General features: G+C 53.7%; 5 protein-coding genes across 5 annotated transcripts; 4 read left to right on the plus strand and 1 right to left on the minus strand.

Moving 5' to 3' along the window:
- Nucleotides 1-864: 864 nt before the first annotated feature.
- ACET3X_004621 (uncharacterized protein) lies at nt 865-2,079 on the plus strand (the record flags this gene model as incomplete). Its single annotated transcript, XM_069450846.1, has 3 exons — nt 865-1,147; nt 1,800-1,820; nt 1,880-2,079. The coding sequence occupies 3 exons, from the start codon at nt 865-867 to the stop codon at nt 2,077-2,079; spliced, it is 504 nt and encodes a 167-aa protein (XP_069308599.1).
- Nucleotides 2,080-4,369: 2,290 nt separating this feature from the next.
- On the minus strand, nt 4,370-6,667 carry ACET3X_004622 (uncharacterized protein; the record flags this gene model as incomplete). Its single annotated transcript, XM_069450847.1, has 3 exons — nt 4,370-4,416; nt 4,778-6,419; nt 6,476-6,667. The coding sequence occupies 3 exons, from the start codon at nt 6,665-6,667 to the stop codon at nt 4,370-4,372; spliced, it is 1,881 nt and encodes a 626-aa protein (XP_069308600.1).
- Nucleotides 6,668-7,091: 424 nt separating this feature from the next.
- On the plus strand, nt 7,092-7,407 carry ACET3X_004623 (uncharacterized protein; the record flags this gene model as incomplete). Its single annotated transcript, XM_069450848.1, has 2 exons — nt 7,092-7,125; nt 7,184-7,407. The coding sequence occupies 2 exons, from the start codon at nt 7,092-7,094 to the stop codon at nt 7,405-7,407; spliced, it is 258 nt and encodes an 85-aa protein (XP_069308601.1).
- A 488-nt stretch (nt 7,408-7,895) lies between these two features.
- On the plus strand, nt 7,896-11,415 carry ACET3X_004624 (uncharacterized protein; the record flags this gene model as incomplete). Its single annotated transcript, XM_069450849.1, has 6 exons — nt 7,896-8,136; nt 8,183-8,200; nt 8,249-8,537; nt 8,641-9,315; nt 10,652-10,900; nt 10,989-11,415. 6 exons carry the CDS (start codon nt 7,896-7,898, stop codon nt 11,413-11,415), a joined length of 1,899 nt encoding a protein of 632 aa, XP_069308602.1.
- A 2,544-nt stretch (nt 11,416-13,959) lies between these two features.
- ACET3X_004625 (uncharacterized protein) lies at nt 13,960-16,257 on the plus strand (the record flags this gene model as incomplete). Its single annotated transcript, XM_069450850.1, has 1 exon — nt 13,960-16,257. One exon carries the CDS (start codon nt 13,960-13,962, stop codon nt 16,255-16,257), a length of 2,298 nt encoding a protein of 765 aa, XP_069308603.1.
- Nucleotides 16,258-17,117: the final 860 nt, after the last annotated feature.

Consider the following 17,117-nt stretch of genomic DNA (forward strand, 5'->3'; position numbering starts at 1 on the left):
GCCACGACGCCACAGATGGATGTCTTCATGCAAGGGGCGCCATCAACGGCTTTTGATCTGCTGACATCTCATCGCACAGCTATCCGTTCAGTCAATACATTGGAGCATTCATGCGCGAAGAATTTCAATCTCCAGCAACATGTTATTGAAGACTCGGGGACAGAAGGCGCGCTGGCGGATCTTGACATTTTATCGCAGTGCTTCACAGCGACTGTATAGCCAAGGTAAAACCCGCTCACACACCAATGTCCTCTCTTGAGTCTATCTGTTGCGCCATTTTCATGATCTTGCTGCGACTTTGCTTGTATTTTGCCGCTTCTGCTGTCATTGAGTACAATTTGACTATCGGAAGAGTTGGAAGCAGCTACCCACGTTATGCGTACCGTGACGGAGGAACTTGTGGTATGCGGCGACCACTCTAATATTACCAAGTCTCTCCCAGAGCCCTTGACAGAGACTGAGCTCGATCACACGCCTGGCACTGGACATACAAGCTCAAGCAGCACATTCAAGTTAGGCCTGTTAGCGGATGCATCCATAGCAATCCGGCGAGAAGGCGGTGCGCCAGAAATATCAAAACCAGCAGAACGCAACCCCCAGGACCATCTCGCGCCTCGAGCACGACGCCACACACTAGATGAGAGCACAGAAGAGACGGCCAAAGGCCCGCTTGGGGTTGCAACCGACTCGCGCATCCCACATGGCCCATCGCATCAGCCATCCACGCAAAAGCTTCTCAACACCTTACCTTCATCAATCCGCTCTCGTGCCTCCTCCCTCGACGAACCCCGCTCCCTTCCCTTCCGCTGGCAATTCCCAGTCGGCAGGCGCTACCGCATCGGCGATCCTGATGCCTTTGCCACGATGAAGGAACGAAATATAGAATGGTACGTAACAACTGGCGTGCTGGTCGAAGACTGCACTGGTCTGAGGTGGAATGCCGGTACTTACAACTACCTCTTATACTGGCACGTAGAAAGCATGGCAGTACCCGGCAAGCAAGACACAGGCCAGAAGTGGTTGAAGATTGAACCAGACGCCGTGCGAGACTGGCAAAAAGATAACTGGGAAGCTGATTTTGGCGAAGCTGTCATGGACGTTGAAGATGAACCTGCGACGCCCATTGTTGAAGATGGTAACGGTGTGAGTGAGCATGTGGTCCCGCTCAGTAGGGTAAGTAGTCTTCCGCTCAGGAGCGCGTTGCGTAGTCAGAGTAGGCCGGCGTCGCCTTCGCCGTCTGTGACGTCGGATCTTGGGTCTGGGTCTGGGTCTGGGTCGCCGAAACGAGAGAAGAGAGTCAAGTTTTGTCGGAAGAAGGGGAAGAGGATGGTGCTATTGGAAGTTGATGACGAGGGTGTGCCGGTGGAAGAGCAAGGGAAGATTGTGGAGACGAAGGTGGATGAGACGGGTGTTTTGTCCGATAATGAGGGGAGGTCGGCGAGGAATGGGTGGGGGCGGATTGAATAGGGTGCTGGATGTAGGACACATGTCCGGTCAATATGTTTTCCTCTATCAAATTATTTGTCATTAAGTTCATTCTACGTGAAATCGACTTCCAGTTGACTGGAGTGGCAACAAGTGGAGTGTTGTGTAGCAGGCAGAACCTTGGAAGCGATACTACCCCACTTGCCTAAAATAGAGAAACACTGCCATGTCAGCCCACATGCGGCACGACACCGGTATGAATCTTTGTTCCATTTACAGTTCCCAAGTCCCCAAACACCTTCGCAATTCCAACTTACAGTCTCAATAAGAATTTCTAAGCTCAATCTGTAAACCCACTTCTGCTGCAAAACCAGCCCCTTACATCGCAACCACCAGTAAGTCTGCTCCGTCATTGGCCTTCCAAGTCTCCACAGACCTCAGACTGATTGCATAGATATCATGGTGTCCTTCGACCAGCGCATTGTTCTCCCTGCGGAAACCCAATCCCTCATCAACACACTCGCATTCGTTCTCCTTCTACTTGCCATCGCTTTTGTATTTCTGAGTATAATGATATATCAGTTGACCATGGCTATTCGGGCGCAGAACGAGATGTTGGCAATGAGGAATTGCAGTCAGGCGAAGAGGGAATAGGGGACGAAGGAATAGAAGTGTCAATGACGTGGTAATAATCTTTCATGCTAGGATGAAACGGTGCTATACAAGACCTTGATCTATTTTCCATACCAAAGTGTTTGCTGGAATACTCATGCCACATTTGACTCATTGGGTTCACCTTCCCCAGCTTCGACATCTCCCTTGACACTCTTTTTAGTCTTCGTTGTGCTCGGTGCTCTTAGGATTTGTATCACAGACAGACCCAGGAAACCAGGTCCTGACAACACAACAACAGCCGTGGGTGCAGCAAGCATGATGAGACCCAGTCGGAGATCATGCAGCATGCCAACCAGAAATGATACCACCATCAACATCCACACGACACCAAACAAGAGCTTCGAATACCGGGCTTGTCCTATCGCATTCAGTTCCATCTTGCCTTTTTCCAAACGTTTATTCACATGCCATGTTTTTGCATGAGACCGTGCCCAAGCCGCAAGATAGACCAGTGCAGCAATGCTACAAAACACAATCGTAACACCACAAAAATCATAGACAACCCAGCGTAAGTTTCTAGCCCGGTTTTGCATACTCAAAAATGTACCAGCGAGCGAGAGGGGCAGAAAAAAGGCGGCACAGTACGTCAGGGCCGATAGACTTGAAGCCTGTCGCTGCTGTGCGAATTGGTTATATACTTGCAGACGTTTGTCGGCCAGCACTTCCCGTCGCCTGAGATTTGAGATTAGGACCGAGCTTCCTATCTCAAGGCGATGAAGACTTTGTTCGTAGCTCGAGCGTGACTCGCTCGCAATGGCTTGCAGGGCCTGAGAGCTACCCATATGCACAATGTATCGATGTATATCCTCGGCTTTACGTATCATTGATTGGGTGAGTTCGAAACCGTCGAGACGCTTTTCGAGGTATCCGGTAACCACGGGGGCATGCGTGGCTACAGGTAGCAATTCCTGGTCTCTCGACACAAACTTTTCGAATACCATTATATCAGCTCTCAAGAGGTCCAGCAGCAGAAAGCCAGGGAAATCTAGGGCATGGCGTATGGACCCGTTGAGCAGTCCCTGGAACCGACAAGCGAATTGCCGTTGCCAGGGTGAGGGTGGGATAGCAAGATTGTCACGTGCAGTCGTCACCATCTTGCCATCCGATGTATATGCGTCTCGGAAATCGAACCAGACAGCCATGTACCGGTCGTCTGCTCCTCGGGTCAAGTGGACTTGACTACGCACAACAAGCTGGTCCGCGTGTGGTTTCGATGGCACTGCAACGTACTCGGGTACGAGCATCTTCTGCACCTGACCAGGCTGGATAGAAAGCCAATCCAAAAGGCATCGTGGATCATATGGCATAAGGAATTGTTCAGTGGTGCTGGGTATGTTGTTGTACGGGAAGCGGCGCACATCGCGCATTACTCGTTCGATGTATCCAGCGGAAGCTTCCATCTTGCGACGTTGAAATATCGACTTGGCGTCTATGAACGAGGCACAAAGGAAGACTTGTGCCGTTTCTGGCCTCTGGGGCTGCAGGGTAGCTGGCAGAGTGTCCAAAAGCGGAACGAACTTTGGAGGCTCGATGCCACGGAGATCGAGCTCGATCAAAAGACTTGTGCTTTGAGGCAGATCGGCCAAGACGTCCGTATGCTGTTGCTGAGGGTATGTTGGATCGACCCAGCGCAACTTTTCCTCCAGGATCGGGTCTCCCCAGTACGTGTCCCCCATGATTGCGGGCACTGCCAAGAATAGGATTTGCAGTGCGGCAGATGGTAGGTAGGTGAGAGGACTGCGGCACATGGCGCGGACATGTCCAATTAATACGAACAAGATCACTGCGGAAAGGCTGCGCAATTAACGCACCTTTGGCGGGGTAGGGCTGCCGCATGTGCTGAGGATAAGCACAAGGCTGAGACTGTCATGCTATCGACATGTAGGGAGTCTTGGGTGTGTGCATGACGGCAACCACGACGACGAAAAGAATGATGAGGAAGCACAAAATCGAGGGCGCGAGTGAGGGGAAAGAAGAAGAGAACGCTGCTTCAGACAATTTGCGACCAGTGAGCATGGAAAGACGTGTACCCTGCTGCATCCTCTTCCCACTCAGGTGAGCCTCGCCAATTCGCAATGAGCTAGAGCGACGAGCAGCCCACGTGCACCTCATGAGCCAGGCACCCATAGACTCTTGACTGAGTTGCCGCCTTATCGTGCATTAAAATCCTACCAATAATCATACATCTTAGAAAGATAAAACCACCACCGCATCAACGAGGCTAGTTCAAGCCGCGACTCTTGTGGAAACTAGAATACCATTTCCAGCGTCATTCCCATCGAATTTGACCAAAAGTCCAATAGAAGAGAGGAATCCCTGGTAGCGCATCAGCGACGCCGGTCCCGACTCCTCGATCTACTACGACTCCTCCGTCTCCTCCTCTCCCTGTCATCCCGTCCCCTATCCCTACTCCTCTCCCTACTTCTTTCCCGACTCCTCTCTCTAGGCTTCCGATCGCGCTCTCTCTCCTTGTCTTCAGCATCAGCACCAGCAGCCGAAGCGCCACCAGGTTGATAGCAATCACTCTCCAGTCTCCTACTCCCCCGATCCCGATCCCTATCTCTGTCCCTATTCCTCCCCCCATCCCAGCGATCATAATCCCTCGCGCGATAACCCCGTCCCCCCCGCTCTCTACTATCATCCCTCTTCCGCGGCGGCCGACTATCATCGCGCTTACGGTCTCGCTCCCGATCCCGACTATCGTCGCGAGACTTCCTCGCACTACCACTCGCCGTACCCCCACCCCCGCCACTACCCGGTACATAGCGATCGATATTCTCCGGACTCCTCGAGCGTGACCGATTCCTGCGGCGCGCAGGCACAGGACTCCTCGAGCGCTCGCGTCTTGCGCCTCTGGAACGTGAACGGTCTCGGTCCCTGTCTTTGCGGCGCTCCTCGCGACCCGCCGGCGACGGACTGCGTGTTGCATAGCGCGATTTGCGACGCGAGGTATGCGTGTCGCGTGAGCGGCTTCGACTGTCGAGGCGCGACGGACGGTACGAGTGTCTGTCGTCATCGCCGCCGCCACGGCGGGAACGGCGGTCGTCTTCGTAGCGCGACGAGCGTCGGTCTCTGTCGAGGCGGCTGCCACGCGAGTGTGAGCGTGTTCTGCTGCGCTTTCTCGTGCTGCGTGCGATGCTGCGGGATCGTGAACGGCCGCGCTTGGAGGGCAGCTCGGGCGGTTTGTCCCATCTGGCTTTGGTGGATTCGGCTGCTGATGGTGCGTCTGTCATGGTGGTGTCTTCGCCCTTGGCTGGCGTGCTGGGAGCAGGAGATTTTGCGTCTTTACTGTGTGACCGTTGCGAAGGGGAGGCGGGTTTACTGTCAAGCCTTGCTAGTCGGGGGTCACGAGGGACAATCGACTTGGGAGGCTGCGCCTTGCGCATAGGGGGCTCCAGAGATTCAGATCGGCCTAGGACAGGTCGCTGTCGTGATTTCTTCATCTGCTCGCTCTCCTGTAGTAGAAGTTGCAATGCCAAGTCATCGTCCACCTTGATGTCTTTGATGTTTTCAGGCTTGATGGATGAACGGCGTTCGGGTGATCTGGTCCTTGTCCTGCTCCTCCGCCTGCTCCTGTCTCGTCCGCGGCGATCCCTATCGCGCTCGGGGGTCCTGCTACGGCCACGGCCACCGCGGTGTCGCCCGCCTCGGTCTCGGTCAAGCTCTTCCTGTATGCGACGCTCTCGCTCGGCGTCTTCTTCGCGGATCTTCTTGAGGCGGGCTTCTCGGCTCTTCTCATGTTCTTCTCGTTCCTTTTTGAGGCGCAGGCGCTCCTCTTCTCTCTCCTTGTCGATTCTCTCTCGGTCCTTGCGGCGGCGCTCCTCGTCTTCCTTGTCACGCTCTTCTCGCTCCTTGCGCCTGCGCTCCTTCTCCTCTTGGCGCGCTCGCTCACGGGCTTCATCCTCCTCCTTCTCGCGGCGCTTGCGTTCTTCCCTCTTCGCCTTCTCCTCGCGCTCTCTCTCGCGCTCTGCCTCGAGCTCCTTCTCTCGCCTGGCCTCGCGCTTCTCTCTGCGGGCTTCCGCCTCCTGCGCCCACTCTTCTTCGCTCTTGCTGCCGCGCTTTTCCTCTTCGGCAGCTGCTTCGGCACCAATCTCCTGAATGCGGTACTCGCGCATTTTTGGCACCCCATGCTCGGCGATCAACTTATCCAACAGCGTATTGACCGTGTTCATAATGTTACCGTAGATGTCGCTGCGCTCACCAGCACCTTCTATAAGTGTGGTTGCCATGCGGGGATCCTTGGACAGCAGAGAGGGATTACGGTCGGTTTCGCGATCGACGAGCTCTTTGAGCGCGGCTTGCAGTTCGTCTTTGGCAGGCTAAAGCGCGAATGTCAGCCTGCTGTGTTATCTTGACAAATATTTTTGCCACTCACCCCTGAGACGTATTGCTTCATCAGGTCTCTGCGTATGTCGTCGTATGCGCCCTTTTTGCGGAACATGTGCACGAGACCGTCGATGGCGGATCGCTTCGCCTGGGAAAGCGGGAGTTCCGAGGGCCTTAATTTCTTGCGCATGGTCGCAGCGCCGTCGCTCTCTGGCGCGCGCTTGCGGCTGATGTCCGCCATGGTTGAGTGATCGTGGTTGCGATCAGTCGTTTTGGTGAGGTTTGTGTCGCGGCCAGGCGCAGGAAGTCGGGCGTGGAAGAGGCGGAGCAGCAAATGACGTAAGGGGGCTAGACTGCTGCACCAGCCAAAAAAGGCGATAGGGAGTGAATGACAGGGCGAGAAGCAAAAAGCGAGAGACAGATATCAGGAGAGTCGTGGAATGGGCATTGTTGCGGAGGTGAGGTCGGCGGTGGTTACTTCCGCATCCGCGTAGGTGGTTCGTTCTTGGCACTTCGGAGCTTGACAATGGAGCATCGCAAGCCATAATCCCAGTACAGCGGTGACAACGCGCCCTCACGACATCCGCCCAATTGCTGCTGCCGCACGCAACGAGCTTCTTTTCTTCTTCATACCGATACGATTACCACAAGTCACCTGATTCACCATGGTCTCCAAGGTCATCTTCTGGAGCGGGCTCGGTACGTCGCCAACAACATGCGCATGCCCACCAAGGACTCTACTGACGACATGCACCAGGTGTTGCCGCGAGGCTGTGGCAGCTGGGCATTGAGATGCGCCCCCTCTTCAACAAGGAGTCTCTCTGGGTCTACCCCATCTACGCCGGCGCTGGTGGCAGCTTCGGCTACTGGCTCACCGGCGTCGAGCAACGGCAATTCCGACTCCTGTCCGACCGACGAGACGCCCTAATCGAGAAGAGACAACGAAGGAAGGAGCGCGAGGAGGCCGCCGGTACCTCCTAGAGTGCTGTCACCTGCAATGGCATGATGCGGTGGTGTGAGGGGTAGACGAAGCTGGGAACGGGCAATGGCACACACAGCCAGAGCGTCATCGCAGGTGTGCCGGGACCTGAGATATCACACGCTGCACTCAGTCTTCAGGACGGGCTAAGCCTGGGATGCCATGGCCGTGGGGGCTGCATGTGCGCTGAGAGCAGCTTTCTACCACATCTTGGCGAGCGACTCGTTTTGTACATATCTCCTTCGAAAATCAACCACAAATGCAAAAACATAATCGCTCACCCAGTGTCAAAACGTGCCTCGAATGCGAGATATTGCCTAGTCGAGTAACGCGCCACACGACCCTAACAGATTAGTGCATAACTCTTGCCTCTGCTATTCTGGGCTGATGGAACAACACCCGCGTTTGCGAACACTCTGTCAACATCAACATGACTTGATAAAGCCGCCCCAAGACCCATGTGGTCAACACTTGCTCCACGCATCTTGCCATGTCTGCCGACAACTTCCTTTCGCCGAACGGCGACAACTCAACGCCCGTCTCCGTGACGACCAACGGCACCCTCAGAACAAAAGGCATTGTTGTCTTCTCCGGAGGCAGCGCAGCCAACAACCTAGTCGACGTGTTCAAGAAAGTCCGAGAAGACAAAAAGTGCCCGCTGAGCTACGTCATTCCCATCAGTGATAACGGCGGAAGCTCGTCTGAGCTGATACGCGTCTTCGGAGGGCCAGGTACGTACCGTTGGGTGGGAGAACAGCACAACACTAACAACGGCAGGTATCGGTGATGTGAGAAGTATGCGCACAACGACCAAACTTTGATGATCTGTATTAATCTGCCTAGGTCGTCTCGTTCGTCTCATCCCGGATGACCCCGATCATGACGATAGCGAGAAGGCAGCCATCAAGACCTTCTTCAACCATCGATTGCCCAAAGAACGTTCTTCGGCAAGAGAAGAGTGGTTGCAGATTGTAGAGGCTGAGCATGCACTCTGGACGAATATTTCGACCGCCAAGAAAGAGCTAGTACGGTCAATACTGAATGTTGTCGCGTACGAGATTGTTAAGCGTCGTCGGCCTTCGTCCAGCTTTGACTTTTCGGGTGCAAGTATCGGTAACCTGTTTCTCACTGGGTATGTACAGTCGCGGATCTCAAGCTTTTTGGTTTCTTCCATTCATATACTGTCTCGAATTTCCACAGCGTGTCTCTTACCCGTCGAAATCTAACTCCCCTAGCGCTCGCCTGTTCACCGGCTCCTTCGAATCTGCCATCTACCTTCTCTCCAGCATATGTTCCGTCCCCAGCCACACTTCGGTCCTGCCCGCCATAAACACCAACTTCACCCACCACATCTCCGTGAGCCTCGCAAACGGCGACACCATTACCGGCCAAAACTCAATCTCACACCCCTCCATCTCAACAGCCCTAGTGCCCGGCTCAGACGCCCCAGCCATTGACGAAACAGAACAACACGACCGCATCGAAGACGCTAACCTCCCCGGCTCCCTCCCCACCCTCCGCAAACAATACATTACCTTTTCCAAAGCTGACGAAGAGGAGCTACCCGCAAGAATACAACGGCTGTGGTACATCAACCCCTACGGCCAAGAAATCCGGCTCTCGGCCAATCCAACAGTGCTAAGTGCGCTTAACGATGCTCAAGCTGTTATTTACAGCATCGGCTCACTCTACACGTCCATTATTCCGTCTCTGGTACTAAAAGGCATTGGAGAAGCTATCCGCAACCCAGCTATCCGCTACAAAATCCTGATCCTGAATTCGACCATCGACCGCGAAACCGGGCCGTCATCTCATCCCTACTCCGCACTCGACTTTGTCGCCGCCATTGCAAAGGCATGCGAAGAGTCGAGAAACGTGTTTGCGGCTCCGGATAGGAGTCTGTATAGAAAGTATGTAACGCACATTATCCATCTTCAGGGCCCGGGGACGCCGGCAGTGGATAGAGAGGAGCTGAAGGGTATTGGGATTGAGCCGATCAGAGTGTATGGGAAGAAACACGAGGGTGAGAATTTTGTGAGGTATGATGCGACGGCCTTGGTGCAGGCGCTCGAGGTGACGATGGGGAAGAGGGATCCGAGGATGCCGAGTCGACGGAATACTTTGGAGGGGCCGGCGGGATGAGGAGTCTTGTGGAAGAGAGATGCTGGTCCGAATGAAAGGACATGGTTTTGGCTTGGATCGCTGCTTGAGCGATCCTTCTGCGCCTGATGTTGAAAGCTTGTTGCATGCACACTTTGATGTGCGTATACTATTATCTCAAGTTCCCATCACCAATGAGCGACAATGGGTGTTGGGCTTTAGAAGTCGCGCGTCGATCTAACGAACCATGAGTTATATGCATCTCATCTGAGTAGTTAGATTGGTACCTTAGAATATTTGCAAGACGTAAACTGCCAAGCAGGCACCTTTGGCACGGTTCGCAAGGCATACTCGCGCTTGCCCTAATCCGAAACATCATCTTGCATGTACATATCGCCCAACGCACCACATCTCTGCGCCCCCAGCATCCGTCCTTCACCTCTCCAAATGGAAACAGCTATTGCGTGCATAGAGTCAGTACTCACCTATCTCATCGGGCCACCACCAACCCAGCGTCCGCTTCCCAAGTCCACAGCGCCACCCACCACCACCATCCACGGAATACCCATCCCGGCCGAAGCAAGCACAGCGCCAGAAGATACACAAACCTGGTACTGTGACTTCTGGCAAAAGGCGTGCGCAGTCCTTCACAAAGACAGAAAGAGCATCATCATCTATGAGCCGAAAGACGTATCACACATACCCGATTCGAGGGCTAGACCAGAATGGGCGAGCAAGCGGCTGCGAAAAGCGTATCAAGTTCTTGGAAACGGACAACATCCGAGGATCGTCCGGTGCGCGTAGCATGACCTCGTAATACTATGTGTCTTTTTTTGCTAACGAACGGTGCGGGGGAGTTAGTTGTACCAAGTATCTAGAAAGCGAAGCGGGGAATGGGGTGGTCGTAGAGAGACTCACGCCAGGACCGCATTGGGGTAGTGTTCCTGTCATGACGGTGCCGGTTCCGGAAACGGTGTCGGCGTCGAGAGAAGATCGGATCATGTTGGCTCTGTATTATCGCTGGGCTTTGCAGGCGCTATCTGCGCTTGAGTATTTCCACTCGCGCTCTGTGTACTTGACGTTCTTTTCGAAAGGGAATGTTTGGTTGCGGTCTGACTTTTCGCTTGCTGTTACTGGGTTTATTAGTGTTGACGGGCCGGAGCTGCATGCTGATATGATGAGAGATGCGTGGAAAGAGACGAAGCGAGACGAGAGACATGAAGGCCGAGAGCTAGAGCGCGGTGACGAAGAGAGCGATGATGGCAACGAAGAGATTCCAGAGAACTTCACGTTCCCTTGGAGTGACGGGGAATGGGCAGGAGATGGCAGCCTGTTTTACTATGACTATTTCGACGCCACGTTTCCCCGCGAGGGTGGATATCACCAGGAGCCTTTGTAGGTACCTGTCATTTTCGTTTCAATCGCGCTGTAACATATGGCCGTCTGCTGACTGTAGTGTGGTGGCAAGGTTTTACTGGGCCAGATTTGTCTGGGAACTCATGACCAACGGCCTCACAGCCGAATCGCCCTTGGAACAGAGGCTAGAATGGAGCCCATCGGACGAAGCGGCAGATCTGCGCGACCAGCTCCAAGTATTAGAAGAGGCTAGGCTCGGGAGTATCTTGCTCAAAGCCTGGAAGGGCGAATATGAAAGTGCGGAGCAAGTTGCCGAGGATATCATGAAGACCGCCGAGCAGGTAGGCATTAGTATCGTCAGAAGTACGGTGGAACAAGACGACGATTGGGTGCAGCTATTCAAGGACGAAGTTGATATTGGCGAGCCCTGGGAGGATGTTTTCGAGCTGGATGAAGCGCAAGAGAAGTGGGGGGCTCAAACGCTCAGGTTCAAGCGGAAGGCTACGCATGCGAACTTGCCTGCTGAAGAGCGGAAGGCTCCAGCAGGACCATAGCTCACTCAGGTGTGTTGTTGAGTACTAGTTGGTACGCAACCTGGGCAGCATGTAACACTCTTTGGTGATCATATCCTTGGAATGATTCATTGCTGAGTCGTGCATGGAGTCAGTCAAAATAATAGCTGATGGCGAGCTGAGAGCCAACAATGTGCCTATAGTATGATATTAGGCTCTACGAGGGTCGTTGTGCAGCATTCAATGACACATCTGTCCGTTCAATGCACGAAGCCATAGAGATCAACCCGCCGAGAAACTTGTTTCGGGTCATCGAGGAGTCATCTCAGTGTTTTGTCATCGGCTCATGCAATGTTGATCGCAAAAATGGTTACTGCCTGGCGTCGTGTACCCGAAAGCGCAAATAAGATCGCCTGGTACTGCAGCGCCATCACTACTCCTGCTACAAGCGAGGGCTTGGCTTTTGGAGGATCAGTCTGGCGGTCAATGGAACGCTAAGAGCCAGTGGAAGGCTGTATCGCGAAGTGTGGGTAGGCAAGCCGTCGTGCTCTGCCGTGTCTCAGGCATGCAGGTATCCGCGGATCCTACCAACGAGATTGCGACTCGAAGAAGTGCCGTATTGTCAGGATCGTGACTGCTATGTGCCGATCAACATGTCTCTGCTTCATGTTGATGCTCATCATTGTTGAGCAGCCAATCTCTTCAGTCTTGAAACGACGATATTTGCATCTTAATTAGAGCTGCACTACAAGTGGCGTTGGCATGCCCGGTAGAGGAATATCCCAAGGTAGAAGGCTCAGATCGCCACCTTGAAGTTTGTTATCAAAATCCTGATGCCGGTGACATGAGCCGACGAGCCCGGGCCGAGACTGATACTGAGGTAGTCACGATAACAATGCATACACCAGAATAAATCTGCATCCGGTGAGCAGATATCAGCAAGGGGGGAGGAAATGTATGATTGACGCAGCTCCTTGCGGGCATAGTAGTCATTCTCGCCTATCGGGGATGATTTTGGAATTCGGTTGTGGTATTTCAACCCAGACATGCATAAGGCTGGCTGTCGCAGATGTCATCCAGCGGCCAATATGCATGTCATCCAGCGTGCATCCGGTGTCTGTCGATAGGGCCTCCGCATTTGACATCGTCCACGAGTTTCCGGCAAGAAGGTTATTGGTCAAATAGGCAGGTGAGGATTGGAGGGCGTGACGAGGTGCATGGAGAGGGGCGTCAAACATTAGCTGAAGGGGCGACATCAATCCAATGTGCAGTGGTAGATCGACGCTGCGCGAACATATGCTGAGCCGCGCTGCAGAACGATCTCAAACTCATGCAGCCGAGAGGGGAGCTCAGGCAACATCAGTCGTAGAGACGTGGTGGCATTGCGATACATCGAATAGCGATACGCGAAAATGTTTGACGTGAACGGTGGTGATGCAGGTAGGGGCTGAGCGAGATGAGTGGATTTTGTGCGGGCAGAGCCGAAAGGTATACCACACTGCGCCTGCTACGGCGGGTACAAGTAATAGCGGCCGCAGGACTTTGTGCAACCGGCGGGTTCTGATTGCGTTATGCGGCGATTGGTTGGATGTGCTGGCCGGGCAGGACGAAGGGCAAGCGAATCGACAGGGTTCCAGATAATCTCTTGGCGATCGGTAGCGAGTACAAGCAAACAATCATGGTATCTTCTGTGCGCTTTGAGATGGTGGCTTGTGGTGGTCAGTTGCCTGGTTTTGGCTGAGTGAAAGGGTGTGGTGAACGGTGCATGGGCCAAAAGTGGGGTAATGACGCCCTGATCGCGTTGACACATCCGCTTCTTCGCGCACTGTTGACCTCTCCTACGCTACAGACAACATTATGTCTTCCGTTCTTCGACGAGCAAGGAAAAAACCAATAACGACGTCTACCATTCGCGTACCGCTTCAGACACTGCAACTGTAATGCATGTGCGACCCTTCCAGACACCACCATCATCAGGCTGGGTGCAATAACAGGCAGCCGCTACAGGTCCTCCAACCTACATGCGCGTCGCGTATATGCATGTTTTGGATGATTCGTATGTGTCCGGTCACTTTGAGGCTCAAGGACATGTAGCAAGCAAAGCCATGCTGCGCGTTCACGCAAGAGGGCTGGGCTGTTTGCCTGTTTCCCCCTCAGCCTGGTGGCTTAGACCGGTGAGAGCCCTGATACCTATCTGATAGTGGGGCTTGCGAGCGCCCTGGGAGACGGCCAATCGAATCTTATTTCATGTATACCCTGGAGCTGCGGGACTGGATATGGCTACTGTACTCCGAAAGGACCCCTAACTCCGCTTGCATCAACAGGGTAACACTACTGCTGCGGACATGGACTGAGAGCGAGCATCTTGAGGTGTAACACTCGAAATGCTCAATCTATATCTTCGGTCAAGGTCCTTATGTTTCTGCCTTGGATTCCCAAGCTCGCCCTGCCATCTAATTCTCGCGCTTCAATAACGTTACACTTCCCTTTTCGCTCACTAACAACGGGATTTCTCTCATCTGATCTTTTTTAAACGGCAATTTCCTCTTTCGGACGTCAAGCCCTACAGCCCCCACCAACCACACGATGGCAACTCCACATCAGGCGCAATACCAAGGTCAAGTGCCTCAACAACACCAGAATGTCGGCCAGCAACGACAGGTCCCCAACGGACACCAGCAGCAAGCCTATGGACAGGCCCAGCAGAGACCAGTTCAAGCACAGCAGCAACCTCTGAATCCATACGCCAACTACGATCCTCAACTAGCCTCTTTTATCCTAGAGAAGCCGAGGGGTGCTACGTCTTGGGAGGATGCCGAGCCAGAGAAGCAACACGTCGCGCTCCAAGAACTCCAGAGTGAGTTGCACAAGTTTCGCCGAAACCACGGCAACGTCAAGAAGAACATGAATGAGATTCCTTCCCCCAACTGTCGCCGGATCATCAACGAGCTCGTCGAGGATCAGAACGTTGAGCTCGCGCAGTACAACCGTGCCATCCAGTACAGGATCGCAAGCGTTGTCAACAAGTGGCGCTCGGTCAACCGTCGAGAGCGCCAGCTCGTACGTGTCGACATCATCCTTGAGACTGAACCTTCTGGGTTTCAAGAGCCCATGCCAACGAAGATGACAGTGGCAGGTGGACCCCAAGACCCGAACAAGGTCAGGCCGCCCGGTAACCCACAAGGCCAACAGTTTTCGAATCCTCCCAACCCTGGTCAGAACATGCCACAGCAGCAAAGGCCTCCCCAGCAGCAGCAACAACAACACGTGCCTCAACATAATGTGGGGCAGGGTCAACACTTTGAACCTCCACGTCCTCAGCATCATCCAGGCCAGCCTAGCATGAATCAAATGCCAGGTGGAAACCCTCCTCCGCCCCCACCGCCCCCGGCCATGGCTGGTCCACACGATATGCCAGGCCCTCCGCACCCACCCATGAATGGCGGAGGCCGGCCCATGCCAGGACCCATACCAGGACCTATACCAGGACCTATGCCAGTACCCATGCAACACCCACAGCCCAACCATCCACCTAGTAGCCAACATCCTATGCCTGGTACGTTTCCAGAACAATTACCAATGCCACCACATCATATGAGGCAGAATCAAGGCCGTCCAATAGAAGTGTTGAACCCTAATCACCTCCGACATCAAAAGCAAAGACGCAACAACCGTCGCGATGCTTCCAGTTCGTCGTCTGATAGCGAGTCTTCATGGGAAGATGAGTCCGAGAACTCAAGCTTTGTCAATATCGAGCATGACGATCATATTGATGCTGGTCGACGCGAACGTGGACGTCAGCGACACTCCAAGAAGCAGAAGAAGAGCTACAAACATCGCTCAACCAGCAAAGCCAGAGGACTTAGTCGCAGTCGTAGCCAGAGTCGTGCACGTAGAATCAATGTCGACCCTTATACCCTAAAACCCACGCGCCGACGCCGAGCCTCCGACCTGATTGATGATCCACGCAATGGCAGACTAAGCCCAGAGTCCTTCACTACGGACTCTTCTCGATCCTCTCACAACAAGATCCCAGGTCATATGCCACCTGTTCACATCCACTTGAGCACCAACAACGTTGTGGAAGACCGGACACGCAACGGTAATGCTTCACCAGCTGACCTCTACAATGAGAAGAGGAAACCGAGAAAGCAATACACTGCGCATGATATGGGTCGCGAGAGCTCTAGCTCATTGTCGGAGCGTGGAAGCGGAACCGAGTCTATGAACACTACATCTGCCCACACAGCGGATGACGGTATCTGGGACAGGCCTATCCGCCGCCGCCCTTCCTTCAAGCATGTGCATAGTCGCCGCAAGTCGTCCTACGGAGGCAAGCCACAACCTGTGTTCGATCAGCCGCACCCTAGCCACATCTACGATGATGAAATCGACTACCGTCGGGCACAAAAGGTCAGGTATCCCGACGACCTGGCTGACGACTATCCACATGCCCGCAGCCCTCGCGCACACATGCGTGAGCCCGAATCGTACTTTGATGACCACGCAGCGCACGCGATCCGCCCAAACATGCACCACCGTCGCGCCACCATGGCCAACCCACCCACCATCCACAACCCCTTTGCGCAAACGTACTTGCCAGCCAAGCCCATCCGAGCCTCGTCATACCTTGCGGATAGGCACGACCCAGGCTACAGCTTCCCTCAGCCACGCGCGCTCACTGATCGAGAGGAGCCGGATGAGCGATTCGGCCTAAGTGATATTCATGCGGCTCTTGAACATATCCAGGAGAAGAAGGATATGAGGCATTCGATGAGGCGGCCGAATGTGATGGGCAGGAGGGACTCTGCGTTACAGTATGAGGATGAGTGGAATAGTAGAGTGCCATTGGGTGCGCGTCGTGGGGGTTATGATAGGTTCTAGGCGATGTGCATGCTCCTCTCTTTCGCCGTTCTTTTCAGTACCGTTGTCTTTTCTATGAGTGCATCCTTCTTTTGACGATGCGGGATAGCAGGCGTGTTTCTTCGACTCGTTTCTTTGCTTACACTTCTTTTGTATGGGACGGGACCTTATCGCAACATGATTCTCTTGATCTTCGATGTATCATACATTCGTTGCTTGCTAAGACGTGTGTACTTTGTGTCATAACGATCTACAACTGGTATCCTCGACGAGGAAGAGCAAGCGCTTCATGATAGACATGTGTTCCCAGACTTACTGCAATCTTCATTGGCCTAGACTGCCGCACGCACACAATGCCCAATGACAGTACGAAAGCAAGTCAGGCAGCACTGCGAGCTAAAGGCCACTAACTATGTTCAGACCATGATAGCTTCTCCGTATGCGTTTGCAAAGCGGGAACATCGTCTAAAAAAACAGAGCCCAAATGCACCGATCTACACACAATCTCGTGTACCAGGACCAGTATCATGATAACGGCTGCAAGTTTCGCGGTCGACGAGAAAGGGAAGCACGTCATGCGCGTGCCTCACATCGCTTGTACCTGCCAAGCCATCAAGGGCACCATGTGGGGGGTGACTCCACCCCCGACGCGCCTCCAACGTCCACTAAAACGCATCCAAATGCCATGTCCACCAAGTTAAAAAAAAAAAAAACAGCCTTCCGCCTCCAAGCAATCACCTGCCCTCTTTTTCCCCTCTAGCCTCCCATTCCCGAAGCCAAAAAGACTACTTTTGCGCCGTCCGGGAATGGGCACAGTAGTAGCAGCAAATGGGGCTGATGGTTAGGCGGTTAGGCGCTCACTAGACTCTCTTCCCAAAGTG

Source organism: Alternaria dauci, chromosome 3 (genome assembly GCF_042100115.1).
Source record: "Alternaria dauci strain A2016 chromosome 3, whole genome shotgun sequence".
In the NCBI taxonomy this organism is placed as follows: Eukaryota; Fungi; Ascomycota; class Dothideomycetes; order Pleosporales; family Pleosporaceae; genus Alternaria; species Alternaria dauci.